Raw genomic sequence first — 23,941 nt, 5'->3', positions numbered from 1 at the left:
TCTTCCCTTTTCCCACCGCATCTGAACTTGTGAAAGATTTTCACTTTATCCTCTGGAATTCACAGTCCATCCTGAGAGACATTCCCTATATTCTCTATCTCTTCTTTTCTCTTGCTGTAACAGAAATGTGACTGTCCCCTGAGGACATTGCTTCTTCCCCTGCAGCTCTCTAAAGTAAAAACTTTTCCCCATAGTTCTTGTACCACAGGGTTGAGATGTGGAATAGTATGACATACACCATGAACCTCATGTCATCAGATCATATCATCCCTCATTGTTGCTGACACCTACAGGCCACCTGACTTACATAGCTCTCTCCAACACTACTCCTGTCTTTATTCTTGGGGATTTCAATATACATCTATCTAGCTGATCCTCAGCCACTCACTCACATGATTTATCCTAGATCTTATCATTTCTGATATCTCCATTTTTTCAACATAATCTGAATACTATGCATCTACCTCTATATTATTACCTCATTCCCTTTAATACCCCCAATTCAACAATTCTTTGATGTAACTAGGACCTCTGATCTATCAGTTCTACCACTGTCTCATTCCCTAATGCCCTTTCTCCTCTCTTTACCTAGCTTAAATTCTAATTAATCATTAAAATCACTGATTTACATAAACCCACAACTCCTTTACCTCTCTCGTACTTTGTGGTACACAGAACTAAAAATTCAACTCAGACTAATTCATGCTTGCATCTTTACAGAGGCTGGAGAAAAATATAACCACACTGACCAGTCTTACTTTATACCCATAACTTCAAAACCTTAGGCATTTTCTTAATGCTGTCTGCCTGGCAATCACAGTGTTACTTACTCTTGTAGAGGACTCTTTTACACTTTTGCCTTTTCTTTCAAAACTCTAACAACCCCTCCCCAATCCTTGCTCTCACTGTTGATCTTGCTTTTGTTTCACTAAGAAAATTGAAATAACTGCTTCTTTCTTTTCTTACTCCCACCCTTTGACTTCTAGACAAAAACTCTTCTTAATTATAGCTAATAGGCACATTCAGTGGGTAAAATAAGTTCTAATTACTAGTAGGAAGCTTATGAACTAGATGAATAAACTTCATAAGAAAGATATCCTAGTTCCAAGATCTTCTCTTCATGAAACAGGGTTTTTCTCTGTTCCAACTATTGCTTCTTTCACTTCTGAAACTATAATTTATAAAGCTGTTTTTCTCTCACAAAAGGGTTTAGAGTTGAAATATATCTGTTATATATCTCCTTGGATCTGTTTTAAAATTAAAATATCTCAGGGACTTCCCTGGTGGGCCAGTGGTTAAGACCTCGCCTTCCAATGCAGGGAGTGCGGGTTCATCCCTTGTCACGGAGCTAAGATCCCACATACCTCGTGGCCAAAAAGCCAAAACATAAAACAGAAGCAATATTGTAACAAATTCAATAAAGACTTTAAAAATGGTCCACATCAAAAAAAATCTTTAAAAAAAATTAAAATATCTCCAAATAGAAAGAAAACAAATTCATTGAGCACCTTTTGTGTGCCAGGTAGTGTACTAGGTAAACACATCACATAGTTGTGTTTAGTGGCATGAAATTGGTACAGAATTACAATCTATTAGTTGGAGCATTTCTAACAATATAATAGGTGATTTAAGATTCTGACTATTTTTTATACTGCAGGTTTTTATTAGTTATCCATTTTATACATATTAGTGTATATATGTCAATCCCAATCTCCCAATTCATCCCACGAGGACTAGACATTGTGCTGATATTTGTCTTTATATAACTTGCAGACTTTGTTCAGTCAGAGATAAGTTAGTTGATTTTTAAGTTTCCAAATTATTATTTATTTTATTTTTTTGTTTTTAACTAGGCAAGTAAAACTTGAGATGGATCACTACAAAGAAGAACTGTATAAAATGGAAAAAGAAATAAAGCACCTAAAACAAGATGGAGAAAATAAAGCAATGCATCTCTCTCAGTTCGACATGATATTAGAACAGACAAAGACAGAACTAGATAAGAAAACAAATGCTGGTAAGCAACAGGTTAGCTCAGCTTAGCTGCCTGCATTTGTATATTTGAAGAAATGGAATAAAGTGAGAATTTGAGATGACGGGGAAGGGACAGTCAGTGGTATTTTGCCTGTTATAGATGAATAAAATTGGATATTCTTAATTATAATTGCTTACAAATTTCTGAATAACAAATAGTTTATATATATAATTCTAAAATTATTCTCTGCTTTTAACAGTGAAGGAGTTAGAAAAGTTACAGCACCACACTGCAACTGAACTAACAGAAGCCTTGCAGAAACGGGAAGTACTAGAGACTGAACTACAAAATTCTCATGGAGAATTAAAGAGTACTTTAAGACAACTCCAGGAATTGAGAGATGTTCTACAGAAGGCTCAGTTATCATTAGAGGAAAAATACACTACTATAAAGGATCTCACAGCTGAACTTAGGTGAGTTAAATACTAAAAAATGATATCACAGTTACAGGTATTTCACTTTATTACCCTTAGTCCTTGGGTCATACCATAGAGTTTGTTGTTGAATTCTAGATGTCCAAACTTCTCAACTGCCTTTAGTTCACTCTGTCTCATCCTAGGCAGTTCATCCCATGCTCCATCTCACTAATATAGCTGTTGCTGTTGGCTAATACTTCCATCCTGTTCTTTGGACCATTTTACATTGGCCCTCTCCTGTATCCCATAGTGGTAAAAAATGATTGGACCAGCGTACAGCAGTGATTAATAGAAAAATAATATTAACAATAACAATGTTGTTCTTTGTGTTAAGCCCTAATTTTGTGCCAGGACTATGGCAGGGACTTCATATATGATCTCAGTCATTTCTTTGCAACAAACCTATAAGTTGCTTATTATCACCTTTTTACGCTTGAGAAAACTGAGGCTTGAGAAAATTAAGTAAAATGCCCAAAGTCAGATAGTAGGGTCCAGAGATGGGAGTGAAACACAAGTCTGTCCAACTGTAAAATCTGGGTTCTTAGATTAGCAGCAGTAGCATAAAATGCTGTTCCAGTACACATCTGTGATGAGTAGGGATGGAGAGCCAGACTGGAGCCAAAGTGTGGGAAATGGATTCTGAAAAGGAAAACAGACCAGGATGTGAAATGTGTAATGAAAGAACAGGATAGAGAGTAGCAAGGTGACCCAGAATCTTAGATATTATAACCTGTGGTTCAGAGCAGGACCCCTTCTCTTTTCTACCCACAAACTCATTCTTGGTAAATTTCACATAGCTTTAAATACTATGTGTCAGAGACTTCCAAACCCATATCTCTAGAAAGACCTCTTCTCCAAACTCCAGACTTATATCTAATGACCTACTTGTTATCTCCACTGACGTATTTTAAAGAGGCATCTTAAACGTGGCTAAAACAATTCATTTTTTTTACTCATAACCCTGCCCTTCCTCCATCTCATTATTATGCAGTTGCTTAAACCAAAAATCTATAAGATTATTTTTATCTCTTTCCCTCCCTTTTTTCATCCAGTCTATTAGCAAGTCATGTCAACTTTATTTCTAAAACATATTCTGAAATCTATTGATTTCTTATTTTTTCTACTACCACCTTAGCACAAGCCATCATCATCTCTCACCTGGTCTGTTGCTGTGGCTTCCCACCTGGTCTACCAGCTTAAATCCTTGACCTTCCCCACAATTCATTCTCCACAGAATTGATTTAAGTTTATGATTCAAAACATAAATCAGATCATATTGCTTCCCTACTTAATCTTCTAATGGCTTCCCAAAAGATTCAGAATAATAACCAAGCTCCTTGGGAAATGTAAATCAAAACCACAATGAGATACCACTTCAATCCCACTAAGATGGCCATAATAAAAACAAACACAGGCTTCCCTGGTGGTGCAGTGGTTGAGAGTCTGCCTGCCGATGCAGGGGACACGGGTTCGTGCCCCGGTCTGGGAGGACCCCACATGCCGCGGAGCGGCTGGGCCCATGAGCCATGGCCGCTGAGCCTGCACGTCCGGAGCCTGTGCTCCCCAACGAGAGAGGCCACAACAGTGAGAGGCACGCGTACTGAAAAAAAAAAAAAAAAAAAAAAAATCCAAGCAGAAAATAACAAATGGTAAACTAAAATGGTTATAGCCTCTGTGGAAAACAGTGTGGCAGTTCCTCAATAACTTAAACATACATTAACCATATAACTCAGTAATTCCACTCCTAGGTAAGTACCCAAAAGAATTGAAAACAGGTGTTCAAACAAAACTTTTGCACAAATGTTCATAGTATGGCTATTCCCAATAGCCAATAAGTGGAAACGACCCAGCTGGACACTGATACTTGTGAATGGATAAACACAGTGTGGTGTATCCATACAAGGAATAATAATAAGCCATGAAAAGGAATAGAGTACTGAAACATGCTACAACGTGGATGAACCTTGAAAATAATATGCTAAATGAAAGAACCCACATATATGTTGCATAATTCCATTTATATGAAATATCCAGAATTAGCAAATCCATAGAGATAGAAAGCAGATTAATTGTTGCCAGGGACTGGGAGAAGGGAGAATGGAAAAAAACTGCTAATGGATATGGGGTTTCCATTCAGAATGATGAAAAAGTACTGGAAATAGTGGTAATGGTTACACAACATTGTGAATGTACTTAGTGTAACTGCATTGTACACTTTAAAGTGGTTAAAATGGTAAATCTTATGTTATATGTATTTTACCACAATCGAAAAAAAAAATACAAGCTCCTTTTCCTGTAATACAAAGCCCAAGGTTCCTGCCTACTTCTCTGGCCTCATTTCATATTGTTCTGCTTGCTCCTGGCTTTTTTATTGTACTTAAAGTTTACCAAGTTTTTTTCCCACTTTAGGACTTTTGCCATAGCTGTTTCTTTGGCCTGAAATAATGGTTGTATGGCCAGCTTCTTCATACCGTTCACATTACCTCAAAGGGCCCTTCCCTGACCACCTATTCTAACATAACCTCCCAGTCACGATCTCATCACTGTATTTAATGTTCTAACATAGCACTTTATATTATATTTTTCATGTTGAGTTGTTTATTATTTATAGTCCATCTCTTGACCTAGTAGAATGTAAGCTTTATGTGATGAACAACATCTATCCTGTTGACTATTAATTCCACAGTACATAGAACCTTGATATATAAGAAACATCCAATAAATATTTGCTAAATGATTAAGGGAATGAATGGATAAAAGAAGTAAAACTTAAAATTCTAGCTAGTAGCTGAATTTTGGAAGTGCAGCTATTCATATAGACAGCAATTAGAGTTATCTTTAGAATTCATTTCATATTACTTTTAGAATATAAGTTTAGCCTTGTATGAACTCTTCAGGCTTTTAGGAGAACAGTAAACAGCTCATTAAAGAAGTTCAGAATCTGCTTTTTAAAGTCAGTACCTTTATTATATTGTTTCATATTTAAGATTGGAAAATCATATGAAGATTCAAGACCAACAACATTTTCATCCTTTGTGATATCAGAACTTAGAGTTCGAAATTAAAATTCTCTGATCAGAGGCTTCAGAGTGATATAAATATTAAAATTGTGTCATTTTAAGCATTTTTATAATATAAAATTATTCAAAAGTTAGTGTTTTAAGAGGGCTAGAATTTATAAAAAATACATTTAAAATATTTCTATATTAGACTTCAATACTTCACTAAATGTAAGGTGTCATTTTGAGTAAAATTCCCGTAAGAAATACAGTGGTCGTTTACTGAGCTTTGGATATCAGGGACATCAATCATGAGATAAATGCCTCGTTCAATTATAGTGAACTCACAGCTATTATATATAAAAGACTTTCAAACACTCCTTTGATCTATAGATGAAAAAATATAGATATGTTTTTTAAATTCTTATACTGATTCGGTCTTATTCCCTGGTAGTGCTTTTAACATTTAGCTTACATTGTCTCCAATAGTAGAATCTGAGAAAGCCAGAGATAAACCCACGCACATATGGTCACCTTATCTTTGATAAAGGAGGCAAGAATATACAGTGGAGAAAAGACAGCCTCTTCAGTAAGTGGTGCTGGGAAAACTGGACAGATACATGTAAAAGTATGAAATTAGAACACTCTCTAACACCATACACAAAAATAAACTCAAAATGGATTAAAGACCTAAATGGTAAGGCCAGACGCTATCAAACTCTTAGAAGAAAACATAGGCAGAACACTCTATGACATAAATCACAGCAAGATCCTTTTTGACCCACCTCCTAAAGAAATGGAGATAAAAACAAAAATAAACAGATGGGACCTAATGAAACTTAAAAGCTTTTGCACAGCAAAGGAAACCATAAACAAGACAAAAAGACAATGTTCAGAATGGGAGAAAATATTTGCAAATGAAGCAACTGGCAAAGGATTAATCTCCAAAATTTACAATCAGCTCATGCAGCTCAATATCAAAAAAAAAAACAACCCAATCCAAAAATGGGCAGAAGACCTAAATAGACATTTCTCCAAAGAAGATACACAGATTGCCAGCAAACACATGAAAGAATGCTCAACATCATTAATCATTAGAGAAATGCAAATCGAAATTACAGTGAGATATCATCTCACAGGGGTCAGAATGGCCATCATCAAAAAATCTGTAAACAATAAATGCTGGAGTAGGTGTGGAGAAAAGGGAACCCTCTTGCACTGTTGGTGGGAATGTAGATTGATACAGCCACTATGGAGAACAGTATGGAGGTTCCCTAGAAAACTAAAAATAGAACTACCATACGACCCAGCAATCCCACTACTGGGCATATACCCTGAGAAAACCATAATTCAAAAAGAGTCATGTACCAAAATGTTCATTGCAGCTCTATTTACAATAGCCAGGACATGGAAGCAACCTAAGTGTCCATCAACACATGAATGGATAAAGAAGATGTGGCACATATATACAATGGAGTATTACTCAGCCATAAAAAGAAACAAAATTGAGTTATTTGTAGTGAGGTGGACGGACCTAGAGTCTGTCATACAGAGTGAAATAAGTGAGAAAGAGAAAAACAAATGCCATATGCTAACACATATATATGGAATCTAAGGGGGGAAAAAAAGGTCATGAAGAACCTAGGGGCAAGACGGGAATAAAGACAGACCTACTGGAAAATGGACTTGAGGATATGGGGAGGGGGAAGGGTAAGCTGTGACAAAGTGAGAGAGTGGCATGGACATATATACGCTACCAAATGTAAAATAGATAGCTAGTGGGAAGCAGCCGCATAGCACAGAGAGATCAGCTCGGTGGTTTGTGACCACCTAGAGGGGTGGGATAGGGAGGGTGGGAGGGAGGGAGACGCAAGAGGGAAGAGATATGGGAACATATGTATATGTATAACTGATTCACTTTGTTATAAAGCAGAAACTAACACACCATTGTAAAGCAATTATACTCCAATAAAGATGTTAAAAAAAATTCCCATAAGAAATACAGTGGTCGTTTACTGAGCTTTGGATATCAGGGACAGCAATCATGAGATAAATGCCTCGTTCAGTTATAGTGAACTCACAGCTATTATATATAAAAGACTTTCAAACACTCCTTTGATCTATAGATGAAAAAATATAGATATATTTTTTAAATTCTTATACTGATTCAATCTTATTCCTTGGTCGTGCTTTTAACATTTAGCTTAAATTGTCTCCAATGGTAGAATCTGAGTTAACTTTTGCCTTTTTAGAATACTCTGTTAAAGTAGTTGCATTGATATCAGTCATTTTCTTTATACATTATTCCTTTAATGTGAGCTCTCAATCTGAAATAGTTGAATATATCCTATCACTTTTAACTTACAGGAAAGGTAACCCACTTGATTTAATTTTTTGAAACTATAATATTCCTATTTATTTGCTTATATTTTTTTCACTTTGATAAATTGCAGGGAATGCAAGATGGAGATTGAAGACAAAAAGCAAGAACTCCTTGAAATGGATCAGGCACTTAAGGAGAGAAATTGGGAGCTGAAGCAAAGAGCAGCTCAAGTTGGTTTTCTTAACTATATATATATATATTTTTAAACTATATTTTAATGAAATTTTCTGTTAAAATACAATCACACAAGGTTTCAGAGGTCCCCTCTTTTTGGCAAAATAAACATTTTTATAGCTTTTTTTAAAATTCATTTATTTATTTTGGTGTGTTAGGTCTTTGTTGCTATGAGTGGGCTTTCTCTACTCTTCATTGCTGTGTGTGCGCTTCTTATTGAGGTGGCTTCTCTTGTTGCGGAACACGGGCTCTAGGCGTGCGGGCTTCAGTCGTGGTGCATGGGCTCAGTAGTTGTGGCTCGCGGGCTCTAGAGTGCAGGCTCAGTAGTTGTGGCTCGTGGGATTAGTCGCTGCGCAGCATGTGGGATCTTCCCAGACCAGGGCTCGAACCCGTGTCCCCTGCATTGGCAGGCAGATTCTTAACCACTGTGCCACCAGGGAAGTCCCTTTATAACTATTTCTTTTTTCTGTGCACATAAATATTTTTTAAATTAGAACTATGTCGTCTCTCTTTATCTTGCTATTTTTATAGCAGGTGGATTTTGGGGAATGAAGTTTAGCTTAGTATCTGAACCTTTTGATCTCTTATAATACTGTATAGCAGAAGAAAATGGGATTAAAGGAGTTACTTGCTCAGCTAGTATTTATTGGAGGAACAAAAATATTCAGAAGGCATTATTTAGCAGCATCTTTTTTAAAAGACTTTATTATTTAGAGCAGTTTTAGGTCCACAGCCAAATTGAGCAGCAGGTAGAGAGATTTCCTGTAAACCCCCCACCCCCACAGATGCACAGCCTTCCCCATTATCAACATTCCCTGCCAGAATGGTACATTTGTTAAAGCTGATGAACCTATTGATACATTGACACTTCATAATCACCCAAAGTCCATAGTTTACATTACAGTTTACTTTTGTGTTATACGTTCTAGGAGTTTGGACAGCTATCCATCATTATGGTATCATTGAGAATATTTTCACTGCCCTAAAAATCCTCTGTGCCCCACCTATTCATCCCTCTCCCTCTTATCCCAACCCTGGCAACCACTGATCTTTTTTCTGTCTCTCTAGTTTTGCCTTTTCCAGAATGTCATACAGTTGGAATCATATTGTATTGTATGTAACCTTTTCAGATTGACTTCTTTCACTTAGTAATATGCATTTAAGTTTCCTCCGTGTCTTTTCAAAGCTTATTTCTTTTTAGCATGGAATAGTATTCCATTGCCTGGATATATTATGGTTTATTTATCCATTCACCTATTGAAGGACATCTTGTATTGCCTTTGCTCCTTTGTCAAAGATCAGTCGACTATATTTACATGGGTTTGTTTCTGGTCTCTTCTGTTCTATTGATTTATTCACCTATTCTTTCATCAGTACCACACTGTCTTGATTACTGTACCTTTTTAGTAAGTCTTGAAGTTGGGTAATGTCAGTTTTCCAACTTTGTTCTCTTTCAAAATTGTGTTGGCCCTTCTGGTTTTTTTGCCTCTCCCTATAAACTTTAGAACCAGTTTGTTGATATCCACAAAATAACTTGCTGGGATTTTGATTGGCATTGCCTTGAATCTATACATCAAGTTGGGAAGAACTGACATCTTGACAATATTAAGTCTTCCTATCCATGAACATGAACTCTCTCTCCATTTATATAATTCTTTGATTTCTTTCATTGGAGTTTTATAGTTTTCCATATATAGATCTTGAATATGTTTTGTTAGATTTATAACTATTTCATTTTGGAGAATGCTAATATAAATGATAATTTTGTTTTTAACTTCAAATTTCTCTTGTTCATTGCTGGTACATGGGAAAGCAATTGATTTTTGTGTATTAATCTTGTATCCTGCAACCCTGCTATAATCACTTATTAGTTCCAGGAATTTTTTTGTCAAATCCTTTGGATTTTCTACCTAAATCATCATGTCATCTGCAAACAAAGACAGTTTTATGTCTTCCTTCCCAACCTGTATACCTTTTATTTCCTTTTCTTGTCTTACTTCATTAGCTAGGACATCCTGTACAATGTTGAAAAGAAGTGGTACGATGGAATATCTTTGCCTTGTATCTGATCTTAATGGGAAAACTTTGAGTTGCTCACTGTTAAGTGTGATGTTAGCTGTTGGTTTTTTTTAGATATTCTTTATCAAGTTGAGGCAGTTACTCTCTATTCCTAGTTTACCAAGAGTTTTTATCATGAATAGATGTTGGATTTTGTCAAATGTTTTTTCTGCATCTATTAATATGATCATGTGATTTTCTTCTTTAGCCTATTGATGTGATCAGTTACATTAATTAACTTTCAAATGTTGAAAAAGCCTTTCATACCTAGAAAAAATCCCGCTTGTTGTGGTGTATAGTTCTTTTTATACATCGTTGGGTATGATTCAATAATATTTTATTGAGAATTTTTATATCTATGTCCATGAAAGATACTGGTCTGTAGTTTTCTTTCTTTATAATGTCTCTGTCTGGTTTTGGTATCAGGGTAATGCTGGCCTCAGAGAATGAGTTAGTATTTCTTCAGCTTCTATCTACTAAGTAAGAGTATAGTGAATTAGTATAATTTCTTCCTTAAATGTTTGGTAGAATTCAGCAATGAATCCATCTGAGTCTGGTGCTTTCTGTTTTGGAAAGTTATTAATCATTGATTGAATTTCTTTAATAGATATAGGCTTATTCAAATTGTCTCTTTCTTCTTGTGTGAGTTTTGGCAGATTGTGCCTTTCGAGTAACTCATCTATTTCATCTAGTTTTATTAAATTCATGGGCAGAGAGTTGTTTGTAATATTTCTCTATTATCCTTTTAATGTCCTTGAGATTTGTAGTAATATCTCCTCTTTCATTTCTCATATTAGCAATTTATATCCTCTCTCTTTTTTTTTCTTTTTTTAAGTTAGTCTGGCTGGAGACTTATTTATATTATTGATCTTTTCAAAGAACCCGCTTTTGGCTTTGTTGATTTTCTCTGTTGATTTCCCAATTTTAACTTCATTGATTTCTGCTCTTTTATTATTTTTTTCTTCTGCTTAGTTTGGATTTAATTTGCTCTTCCTTTTCTAGTTACCCAAGGGAAAAGCTTAGATGATTGATTTTAGGCCTTTCTTCTTTTCTAATATATGCATTCAATGTTTTAGATGTTCCTCCAAGCAGTGCTTTTGCTGCATCCCACAATTTTCATGTTGCATTGTTATTTAGCAGCTTTCTTTTTTTCTTAAATTTTATTGATTTTTTTGGGCTGCATTGGGTCTTTATTGCTGTGCGCGGGCTTTCTCTAGTTGTGGCGAGCAGGAGCTACTCTTGGTTGCAGTGTGCGGGCTTCTCATTGCGGTTGCTTCTCTTTGTTGTGGAGCATGGGCTCTAGGTGCACGGGCTTCAGTAGTTGCAGCACGTGGATTCAGTAGTTTTGGCACGCGGGCCCTAGAGTGCAGGCTCAGTAGTTGTGGTGCACAGGCTTAGTTGCTCCGCGGCATGTGGGATCTTCCCGGACCAGGGATAGAACCCATGTCCCCTGTATTGGCAGGCAAATTCTTAACCACTGCACCACCAGGGAAGCCCTAGAAGCTTTTATCAAGCATAAAATGAAGTTTGAATCATTTTATTTGTCACTTATGTGAACATAATCATATATCGGGCTCTAGATCCAGTATTATTAAGCAATGATTATTTGTCTCATTCTTTTTTTTTTTTTTTTGCGCTACGCGGGCCTCTCCTGTTGCGGAGCACAGGCTCCGGACGCGCAGGCTCAGCAGCCATGGCCCACGGGCCCAGCTGCTCCGTGGCATGTGGGATCCTCCCAGACCGGGGCATGAACCCATGTCCCCTGCATCAGCAGGTGGACTCTCAACCACTGCGCCACCAGGGAAGCCCCTGTCTCATTCTTTTTAATAATTTATTTGAGATGCATTTATTCTTTAGTTATACCCACTATAAACAATTCTAAATCACATTCCAAGCACACAGTTTTCCATGTTAGAATAAAATTGAGTGACAGCTTAATGTTGATTTTGTACTTAGGTTACACATTTGGATATGACTGTTCATGAGTACAGGGGAGAAATGGAACAGAAAATAATTAAATTAGAGGGTACTCTGGAGAAATCAGAATTGGAACTTAAAGAAAGCAACAAACAGGTAAATTATTAAAAATTACGTGTTTTAAATTGTTAAAAAAATAATTCCTTAACTGTAAGTATCTGTTATTCACATAATACAGCTTTTTAATAGAATACAAACAATAAAAATACTGCATTATTTTACTTTATTTATTTATTGTTTTTCACTGCGCTGTGTAGCTTGTGGGATCTTAGTTCCCCAACCAGGGATTGAACCTAGACCCTTGGCAGTGAGAGCACGGAGTCCTAACCACAGGACTGCCAGGGAATTCCCAATACTGCATAATTTTAATTATCTTGTACATCCTACGTTATATTCACTTTCTTCTCAATTTTTTTCCCCAGCTTTATTGAGGTATAATTGACAAAAAATGGCATATATTTAAGATGTACAACATGATGTTTTAATGTACATATACATTATGAAATAATTACAGTAATCAAACTAATTAACATATCTACAACCTCATATAGTTACTTTTTTTTTTATGAGAACACTTATCAAGTATACAACATAGTATTACTAATTACAGTCATTCACTGTGCCATACATTGTATCTCCAGAATTTATTCATCCTGCCTAATGGAAACTTTGTACCCTTCTACCAACATTTCTCCTTTTCTCTGACTCCCCAGCTTCTGGTGCTTACCCTTTTAATGTTATTTGAATGTATTTTTTTTGTATGTCAATGTGTTCACATATTTATTATAATGTGTGCATATCTAAATATGTATAAAATATCTCTGGAAGGATTTGCAAGTAATTTTGTTAACTGTGGTTGCCTCTAAGGAAGGAACATAGTAAAGAAGGGGAGTTTGTTTTCACTAATTGTATTTTTTACCTCATGCAGATAATTACCTGTAAAATTATTTTGAAGGCCATGTAATGTGTGTTGTTTTAACGTACCTTTATTTTCCTTTCTTATACAAACGTGATTGAGACTTTCATCTCTTTTAGTATTATTTTGGGTATACATATAAGCATTTTATTAGGCACAAGAATTCTGATGCTTATGTCAAAGTTATGGTTGTCTTAAGACAAACACATTTTTGGCTCTTTGTTCTAATAAACTCACTCTCTTCTAAAATTAAGAAAAAAGAAAAACACTTTTAAATTTTTGCCATTTTAGATATACATGTTTAAAACCTGACTTACTTGGATTGCAGTTATGACTGAAGAATTATTTTTCTTTAGTTACATTAACATTGCTCTGTTTAAAATTCAGATAGAAGGTTTGAATGAAAAATTGCAAAATGCCAAAGAACAGCTTCGAGAAAAAGAGTTTATAACACTACAAAATGAACAGGAGATAAGTCAACTGAAAAAAGAAACTGAACGGACACAAGAAAAGATGAGAGAAATGGAAAGTGTAAGCAAATTATTTTCCTCCTAAGGAACAAGATTGATATAAATCTTTATGTTTTAAACTGATTGGTTTTAGTATGTGATTGGTATTTAGTATGCACAGAAACTGTGACATAAGTATTTTTAGGCTAATTATTTGTGCCAGATACCTATTATTTTCCTTACCTTATTAATTACTTTATTCTCATGTTCTAATTATAGGTGAGGTTATCATCTTATTTGTCTTTATATTCCTTATAGGCATTCGCATGATATCTCTCACATAGTAAATCCATGATATATGCTCACTTGGTCAATAAATGTATGTATGTTTTAATTGAGAACCTACTATGTGATAGAACTGAAGATCAGCTATTAATAGGATGCACTCCTTTGTTCTTGAGGGACTCTATCCAGAGAATAAATTAACAGATAGTTGTATTTTTTTGAGGCCAAGTAGATTGAGTTGCCAGATAAAGTTTGATGACTTCATATCATCAGTTTGCATGTGTGTTGACTACTGAACTCATTCCACCCACTTGCCTTTTTTAAAAAGTGAATTTGCTTCTAAGAGCTCTCATGGATGTAACTTTTATTTGTTTTTAAATACTATACTCAACTTTAAAACTTAATGTATAGCTCTTTATTGTGTTTGATTAATTGATTATCTGTCTCTTCCAGTTGAATATAAACTCCACAAGGGTAGCCACTTTGTCTCCTCTGTTCACTCCTTTATCCTCAACACCTAGAATAGTACGTATCACATAGTAAGCATGAATAAATATTTGTTGGATTATATATCAATACATAAATTAAGCAGGGTCTCTGAGACCAAGTTTGGGCCCCAGTGAGAAAAAAAAAAGGTTACTGGCTCAATCATTTCATGTTCCCTAACAAGGGCTGGCTAAAAATATTTACATGAGATTTATACTGATATACAACACAGTTGGACCTTAGACCCCCATTCTAGACATTAGGGTCCTAGTGATTTGTACTGCTTTCTTTCCTTCTTATCAACCCTAAAGTCAAGGGTCATTATCTACCATCTAATCTACCTCACTGATCCAGTTTAGAACTAATTTACTTCTTACTGATTTTTTTTTCTCTAAGAAATAATACTTTACTGGGGATTTAACTGAGGAATGTAAAAGTTTTTCAGAGGGAGTAGTAGTCCCAATAACAAATTTCCCTTTTGCAGAGAATAAGATCATCCTTAACCAAGCTGTGTGGGTTAATGGTAGGTTTTGATTATTCATGCCAGTATATTCTCCATCTTTGACATGGATAATCAAATATTAATGTCTTTCTTCTCTTTATATTATTATATATTCTGTGATGTTGCATCATAATGTTAAAGGATTATGCAGCTTGCATATTAAAGTCATGTAAAATATACCAGTGAGTCCCAGATTTATTACAGTACTTTTGTCATTTTTTTATCGTTAAAAAAGAAGAAAACATTTTCTGAATGTCAGTTTCACAGTGGATAATATTCATATGTTAAATTATATAGGGCTTCCCTGGTGGCGCAGTGGTTGAGAGTCCGCCTGCCGATGCAGGGGACACGGGTTCGTGCCCCGGTCCGGGAAGATCCCACATGCCGCGGAGCGGCTGGGCCCGTGAGCCATGGCCGCTGAGCCTGCGTGTCCGGAGCCTGTGCTCCACAACGGGAGAGGCCACAACAGTGAGAGGCCCGCATACCGCAAAAAAAATAAATAAATAAATAAATTATATAGAGGTTTAGTTGAGAGGGGGTAAGTCATTTATTAAAAGAGAAATCAGAGTAAGAATAGGTTATCTGTATCATTTTATTTTGAAACCTACAAATATCTTGTGCATTTCAGGTTATGAAAGAGCAGGAACAGTACATTGCAACTCAGTACAAGGAGGCCATAGATTTGGAGCAAGAATTGAGGCTAACTCGGGAGCAGATGCAGAACTCTCATACAGAATTGGTGGAGGCTCGTCGTCAACAAGTCCAAGCACAGAGAGAAGTAGAAAAGCTGTCAAGTGAACTGGAGGAAATAAAGCAACTCTCTAAAGAGAAAGTAATCCCTATTCTAATTTTACCTTACTGAAAATACTAAAAGTTCTAACATTTACTTTTTCGACTATAGAATATAGTTCTTACAAAAGTTAATTGTGTTCCACAACAATATGAATGTATTTAATGCCACCAAATTTTACACTTAAAAATGGTTAAGGTGGTAAATTTTATGTTATGTGTATTTTACCCAAATTTTTTAAAAAACTGTTATATTTAGCACAGCATTGTGGTGTAACTTGGACGTCTCTCAGAACTGAGTATTAGTCAAACTAATTAGTTTTCAATAAAATGAGTTATAAAGCACTTTCAGACTTTCAAGTGAATTTGAGCTATCAAACAAAAAAATAAATCTAATCTTTTTTTTAAGATTTATTTATTATTTATTTATTTTATTTAATTTATTTTTGGTTGCATTGTGTCTTAGTTGCAGCACGCAGGATCTTCATTGAGGCATGTGGGATCTTTCATTGCGGCACACAGGCTCTTCGTTGCGGCGCATGGGCTTCTCTCTAGTTGTGTGCAGGCTCCAGGGTGCGTGGGCTCTGTAGTTGTGGTGCTTGGGCTCCAGGGCGCCTGGGTTCTGTAGCTTGTGGCACGCGGGCTCTAGTTGAAGCACGCGAGCTCAGTAATTGTGGCACACTGGCTTAGTTGCCCCGCGGCATGTGGGCTCTTAGTTCCCTGACCAGGAATCGAACCCGCATCCCCTGCACTGTAAGGCGGATTCTTTACCACTGGACCACCAGGGAAGTCTCTAATAAGTCTTTTTTAGTAAAAACTTTTTACATTTGTAGCCATTCATATATGAAAACTGACTATCTAAATTTATAACTGTTAGAAACCTGCAGTCCAGAACCCTTGGGGAGGAAAAGGGCTTTTAAATAGCAAGAGCACTAATATAGATTGTATTTCCCTAGTATTAGATAGAAAGTTAACAATTTGGCTTAAAAATATTTAGACTGATATATGTGAGTTAATTACTTAGACTTCGAGAAAAATGTATTTATTGGTATTCTAGAAAAGTTCTTGTGATTTTTCTGCTTTCTATTATGGTTACTAATTCAGTATGGGAATTGAGTAAAAATGTTTTTACATTTAGCCTTGGTTAACCTAATGACATTTTTATTCACATTTCTGGGTGGTTAGACTAATAAAAAATATACAGGGAAGTTTTACTAGAATGTCGGGCACATGGGAGTCTACTAGGAAAAGGGAGGCTATCGACTTTTATCTCATTTCTGTCCTTATCAATAGTATCTAAATGTAGTATAATTGATTTTATCTGATAAACTAAGCTCATTTAATCAGATAAGTAAGTGAAAGTGCGGAATTATTAAAAATGACATTTTAGGCCTTCCCTGGTGGCGCAGTGGTTAAGAATCCGCCTGCCAATGCAGGACACGTGGGTTCGAGCCCTGGTCCTGGAAGATCCCACATGCTGCGGAGCAACTAAGCACGTGCGTCACAACTCCTGAGCCTGCTCTCTAGAGCCTGCAAGCCACAACTACTGAAGCCCATGTGCCACAACTACTGAAGCCCATGCACCTAGAGCCAGTGCTCCGCAACAAGAAAAGCCACCACAATGAGAAACATGTGCACCGCAACCAAGAGTAGCCCGCACTTGACGCAGCTAAAGACAGCCCGTGTGCAAAAACGAAGACCCAATGCAGCCCCAACGCAGCCAAAGATAAATAAATAAATAAATAAATAAATAAATAATTTTTAAATGACACTTTAGGGCTTCCCTGGTGGCACAGTGGTTAAGAATCCGCCTGCCAACGCAGGGAACATGGGTTCGAGCCCTGGTCCAGGAAGATCCCACATGCTGCAGAGCAACTAGGCCCGTGCACCACAACTACTGAGCCCCCGTGCCTCAACTCCTGAAGCCTGCGTGACTAGAGCCCGTGCTCTACAACAAGAGAAGCCACCACAGTGAGAAGCCCACGCACCACAACGAAGAGTAGCCCCCGCTCTCTGCAACTAGAGAAAGCCTGTGCAGCAACGAAGACCCAATCCAGCCAAAAATAATAAATAAACAATATACATTTATTTAAAAAAAATGACACTTTAAGTATTATATTTTAACCCAAAAATCTAAGTTTACATTCATGTGTTAATCTTTTAATGTGGGACCAAATCTTGGTTTTTGGTGTATGGTAGGATCACTTGATTAAAATTCCACCTAGTCTTTCTTGCATAAACCATACTCATATTCCATCATCTATAGTTTCCAATTTTGGTTTCTTAAAATGGAAAAAGAATTGAAAGACATTTGTGAATCAATCAGAGGATAGCATCTCTTATATTTTTTATGGGATTTCACACAATATTTTACAACTATCCTGACTGGTTCTAATTGGGTAGCAAATGTTTGTGACTCACTCATTGAATTTTCTCAAAGCATATAACTCAGTTTATAAAAACATTCCTTTTGCATGCATATTTCATCAATGTTCATAATGTATAATAAAATTACATAATTGTAGTCACAAACACAACTAGCATAAATAGGTCTGGATAAATACACAACTGACTGTAGATAAGCAAACAGCACATCTGGTGAGCAAAAATGCATACCCATACCTAAGAGCAGACTATTATCTGCCAAAGTTCAGTGTTCTGTGGTTATTAGTTTATTTTACAAAACGCATTGGTTAGTGAACTTCTATTATATTATGATAACAAACAATATACTGATACTTTCCCATTAGTACTCTCTTAAACATCTAGATTAAAATCTAGATTAATACATTTTTTAAAGTGTACATTTAATATGGTAACTGTGTATGAGTATATAGTATTATAAAAGATTAAGATACTTCTATAAATGTGCTGAGTTGTTTAGCTATAATAACCAAATAAACAAGTAATGTAACCTTTACTTAATATGTCATTTTAAGGAAGCTCATGGAAAACATTTAGCTGAAGAACTGGGGACTTCTCAAGTACGTGAAGCTCAGTTAGAAGCAAGAATGCAAGCAGAAATCAAGAAATTGTCAGCAGAAGTAGAATCTGTCAAAGAAGCTTATCATCTAGAGGTAAATAAAAATTTAATTTGTTCTATTACCCCCTGCTAAAGTGTGTTGATCTATCTGAACAAAGTATAAGTCTAGCTCTTAAATGTTCATTATAGAGTAATACATGTAGTCTTCCATTTCTGGTATCCTAAACATATAACTTTCGCTTCATATCCAGTGAACTAATATTCTGTGGGGTTAAGAGCTTGAATTCTTTAGCCAGGCATCCTGGTTCTAAATCTCAGCTCATTACTTGACACTTATGTAACCTTGGGCAACTAACTTAACATCTTTAACTAAAATGAATATAATAATGCTATCTATTTCATAAAACTGTGTTGAGGATTAAATGAATTAGTGTAGTTAAAGTTCTTACACCAGAGCCTGGCACATCATTATCATTGTATCATTGCTTATAAAATAGTGCTTGCCAAAACTAACTGGAGGTATTTAATAACCAATATAAGCCGTTTCATGTGATGTAGATCTGTTAATGTGTTGTAATTTTCAACATTTGCTCTGATAGTAAGTTAGAGAGGCAGTACAATACTTTTTATCTATCCATGTGTCCTGAGCCTTTTTAGAAATGGGCAGTGTCACCCATTAGAATAGCATTTCTTGTCTTTTTAAAAACTATATTTGAAGATATCCAGAATTTATGTTTAAGATCTGAATAAATTACTTATGAAGTTCTAATAAAGCATTTTTCCATATGGCAATGATTGCAAATACATTTATATTAAACTCATTTCTAGGGAGTTTGGTAACATCTTTGTGAGGGATAAGTTGGGTTTGTGGTCACCATGTCTTGTTTAAATGCATTTAGAGTCAAATCTCTTTGAAAACATTGTCTGCCAAACAAAACACATTTGCTGAATCCAGTCCTCAGGCCAAGAGATTACAACCTTTGGTCTTTAGAGACAAATGTGAATGCTGATGAGTTCAGCATAATTATTTGATATTAGCTGGTCAACTTAGTGACCATCAGTAATAATTGGTCCATCTCAAGTATTTGCCAGGAACTACTCAGTATGCTGTTATTATGTGGTCTGAATTTCTACTTTTATTTTAATCATCCAACTTTTTACTTTTAGTTTTATAAGCATCCTGAAATTATTTATAAGCAGATAGTACATAAAATGAATTGTAAAAATTGGTTCTAGTATTGCTATTTAATATCTGGTATTAATATTTTATATGCATCATATAAAAACACCTAATATGGACATTCGCACAGGGGCTGCACCTGGTGTCTTGGAGGCCTGTTGGGGATGAAGGCACCCAGCACAATGCTTTTCCAGTCAGGCCCCAGACATGCTGGTCCTTTTAAGCCTCGTGGTGAAACAGCTGTTTAACCCATTCAAACAGAAAAATGAAAGCTCTACATAGGAACACGATGTGAATGGAAGAGACCTTTCATTATGCAAACAGTATGGCACTCTAAACAGACACTAAAAACAGCTCTCATCTTAAGAACCCAGCACTTGTGTCACAGTAAAAGTTAGATGCTGGTGGAACAGCTTTTGATAAATGAAGCCTTCCAGCCAGACAGTGATACCTTTGGACCCATCTTGCATTCGTGATCAGATTGGATACCTCCCATCCTGAGGTTCCCCAAGACTTCTGAAAAGTTTTTCAGTGATCCTTACAGAAAGACACCCTCTCCAAAGAAATGCAGTATTTATATACAGTACATTGGATCTCTAGGAAACACCAGAGTTATCAGTGAAGAATATATTAAATGACTCAAGGGCTACTGTGAAGCATTTTTCTGTAGCTTGACAGTAAAGCTCCTAGAACCAGTTCCTGTCTCTGCAAGGTGTTCTTTTAGAGTCAGTGATAATATACAAAACCTACAAATCATGCAGGGCACACCCTGAAGTTCTAAAAAATTAGAAACCTAAAGATGCCTTCTGTGTTGTGGGAATAACATTGAGCTTTACCCAAGAGATTCCCTGGAATTTTGCCTTTGGACAGGCCTCTTTAACAGATGGTATGGGGATATTCAGCCTTGTCAGGTATGGCGGGTTTTTTTATAGTTTATCTTATGAAGGCAAGGTAAAGAAGCTGCAGAGAACACCTTCAAACGACTATTCAATTTTTGATAACTATTACATTCCTGAAATGACTAGTGTTTTGCCACTTTGATCCTATAAGACTTTAACCCATGAGATTGGACATATATTTGGACTTTAACACTGCCAGTGGCTTGAACATCTAATACAAAGTTCCAAAGATTTGGAAAAAGCTGATCAGTGCCCCCTAAACCTTTACCCTATCTGTTTACACAAGTTACAGCATGCTATTGGTTGTAGCACTGTGGAAGGGTACAAAGCGCTGGTGAGGTGGATTGAAGATGAATCTGCTGACACACCTCCCTCCAAAACATAGTCATGAGAATAATGTGAACTTGCCAAAACCTGTAGAAGCCTTTAAGGAATGGAAAGAGTGGATAATAAAATACCTTGCTATTTTCCAAAAATAAGGACCTTCAAATAGGAGTAATTAAAATAAATACTTACAGGTTAAAAAATATATATATAGGTTTTTTTGTTGTTTTTCTTAACAAAGATATTTTTAAAGTGTGTATGTTGGTTGAATATAAAAATGAGAGAATATGTCATTAAAGTAATAGGAAAGGGGATCAATAATTTTTAACTGTAATTTTTAAAATACAGGTTTCAGAGTTGTCAGAAAAGTCATTTAATTGCAAAACTCCTGATTTTTTTCAATGAAAATGAGATTTTTTTGAACTTTATTATGGAAAATTTTAAACATACTCAAAAGTAGAATGACATAAATCTTCCTATATATTGTTCAACTTCAGTAATTATCAACTCCCGGCCAATTTGATTTAATCTATAAGTATGTTGACCATCTCTTTTATCTAAAAGGAAATACTTTTGAGAATGAAAAAGGGTGCTATTAGTAACTACACCAGGATACCAGGCATAACTGTAGGCAAACTGGGAAGTATGGCCACCATATCTTTAACCTCACTCACTTCCCTTTCTTCCCTCCCCCACACTCCCCCATATATCACATATTGTTTTGAAGCAAATCCCAAACATGATTGTTTCATCAGTAAACATTTCTAAAAGATAAGGGCTATTTTAATAAATTTATTTATTTATTTTTATTTTTGGCTGCATTGGGTCTTCATTGTGGTGCGTGGGCTTCTCATTGAGGTGGCTTCTCTTGTTGCAGAGCACAGGCTCTAGGCACGGGGGCTTCAGTAGTTGTGGCTCGCGGGCCCTAGAGCGCAGGCTCAGTAGTTGTGGCGCACAGGCTTAGTTGCTCTGAGGCATGTGGGATCTTCCTGGACCAGGGCTCGAACCCGTGTCCCTGCATTGGCAGGTGGATTCTTAACCACTGCGCCATTAGGGAAGTCGGATGAGGGCTATTTTAAAAAAACATAACCACAATGCTATTATCACACCTAAAAATTGACTTTAATTCCTTAATATCATCAAACATCCAGTCATTGTTCAGATTTCCTCAGTTATCACAAAAATGCCTTTATAGCTGATTTGTTCAAATCAGGATCCAAAAGAAGTCCATGCTATTTAGTTAACTGTTCTTAAGTAAATTTAAAACTATGGGTTCCTTCTCCCCTTTTTCCCTCTAGTATGTTATTTGTTGAGAAATCATGTTTGTAACTACAAACAGAACTTACTTTCATTTAAGTGGAAATGGAAAGTATTAGAATGTTGTTGAAACCAACTTCACCCTGTTTTCTTTCTTCCTTTCCTTTTCAATTTTGGGGCTATGTAGATGATTTCACATCAGGAGAAGCATGCAAAGTGGAAGATTACTGCTGATTCTCAAAAGACTTCTGTTCAGCAACTAAATGAACAGTTAGAGAAAGCAAAACTAGAATTAGAAGAAGCTCAGGACACTGTAAGCAATTTGCATCAGCAAGTCCAAGACAGGAATGAAGTAATTGAAGCTACAAATGAAGCATTACTTATTAAAGTAAGTAAACATATAAAAGTACACAAAGCAGAACTATAATGAAGTAAATTTATGACTTATTTTCCCATCCTTGTAGTTTGTAGAGGACTAAATAACCAAAAATTGACCTGTTTGAATAAAATGCACTTTATTTAGAAGACACTGAATTTGGACATTATTAATTTGATATGTATCATATTACCACAGGAGAAATAGTTTACGTTCAACCATGAACTTTAAAAAAAATTTTGTGTGTGTGTGTGAGAACATTCAAGTTCTACTCTTTAAGCAAATTTCAATTATACAACTAGTGTTACCAACCATAGTCATCATGTTATACATTAGATCCCTCAGACTTTAGTCATCTTATACTTGAAAGGTTGCACCCTTTTAGCAACCTCTCCTATTTCCCCCACCACCCAGCCTCTGGCAACCACTTTCCTGCTCACTGTGTCTATGAGTTTGACTTTTTTAAGATTACACACATAAGTGATATCATGCAGTATTTGTCTTTCTCTGTTTTATTTCACTTAACATAATGCCCTCAAGGTCCATTCATGTTGTTCCAAAGGGCACATTGTATATTCCATTGTATGTATATTTACCACATCTTTTTTTTTTTAACATCTTTGTTAGAGTATAATTGCTTTACAATGGTGTGTTAGTTTCTGCTTTATAACAAAGTGAATCAGTTATACATATACATATGTCCCCATATCTCTTTCCTCTTGTTTCTCCCTCCCTCCCACCCTCCCTATCCCACCTCTCTAGGTGTCACAAAGCACCGAGCTGATCTCCCTGTGCTATGTGGCTGCTTCCCACTAGCTATCTATTTTACGTTTGGTAGTACCACATCTTCTTTATCCATTCATCCGTTGATGGGCACTTAGGTTTTTTCCTTATCTGAGCTATTGTGAATAATGCTGCAATGAACATAGGAGTACAGATATCTCTGATAACCTGTTTTCATTCCTTTTGAATATATACCCAGAAGTGGTATTGCTGGATCAAATGATAGTTCTATTTTTAATTTTTGGAGGAACCTCCATGCTGTTTTCCTTAATGGCTGTACCAGTTTACATGCCCACCAACAGTGCACAAGGGCTCCCTTTCTTCCACACCCTTGCCAACACTCATCTCTTGTCTTTTTGATGATAGCCATTCTAACAGTATAAGGTGATATCTCATTTGATTTTGATTTGCACTTCCCAGATGATTAGTGATATTGAGTACCTTTTCATGTACCTATTGGCTCTTTGTATATCTTTTTTGAAAAAAATGTATATTCAGTTCCTCTGCCCAGTTTTTAATTAGATTGTTTCTTTGCTTTTGAGTTGTATGAGTTCTTTATGTATTTTGGATATTAACTCCTTATCAGTAAATGATTTGCAAATATTTTTTCCCATTCTGTGGGTTGCCTTTTCATTTTATTGGTTTCCATTGCTGTGCAAAAGCTTTTTAG

General features: G+C 35.9%; 1 protein-coding gene and 1 pseudogene across 6 annotated transcripts in view; both read left to right on the top strand.

Annotated features, from left to right (window-relative positions):
• Positions 1-23,941, top strand: part of CCDC18 (coiled-coil domain containing 18) — a 136,286-nt gene that overhangs the window by 78,229 nt on the left and 34,116 nt on the right. For 4 of the 5 annotated variants that reach the window (XM_081226547.1, XM_081226549.1, XM_081226546.1 and 1 more), the window contains 9 exons: positions 1,854-2,017; positions 2,235-2,448; positions 7,904-8,003; positions 12,022-12,138; positions 13,346-13,489; positions 14,146-14,217; positions 15,309-15,512; positions 18,409-18,546; positions 22,300-22,500. In XM_081226547.1, coding sequence (XP_081082673.1) covers positions 1,854-2,017; positions 2,235-2,448; positions 7,904-8,003; positions 12,022-12,138; positions 13,346-13,489; positions 14,146-14,217; positions 15,309-15,512; positions 18,409-18,546; positions 22,300-22,500 — 1,354 coding nt within the window. The remainder of the gene's footprint in view (positions 1-1,853; positions 2,018-2,234; positions 2,449-7,903; positions 8,004-12,021; positions 12,139-13,345; positions 13,490-14,145; positions 14,218-15,308; positions 15,513-18,408; positions 18,547-22,299; positions 22,501-23,941) is intronic. The other variant, XM_081226548.1, reaches the window with a different exon arrangement.
• LOC308613303 (archaemetzincin-2-like) lies at positions 19,871-21,010 on the top strand (annotated as a pseudogene). Its single transcript has one exon. The product of its transcript is annotated as an archaemetzincin-2-like (transcript).

The sequence above is a fragment of the Mesoplodon bidens genome (genome assembly GCF_964165515.1).
Source record: "Mesoplodon bidens genome assembly, chromosome: 2".
Taxonomy (NCBI): Eukaryota; Metazoa; Chordata; class Mammalia; order Artiodactyla; family Ziphiidae; genus Mesoplodon; species Mesoplodon bidens.
Note: the sequence above shows the minus strand (reverse complement) of the source record. Positions and strands in the feature narration are given on the sequence as shown.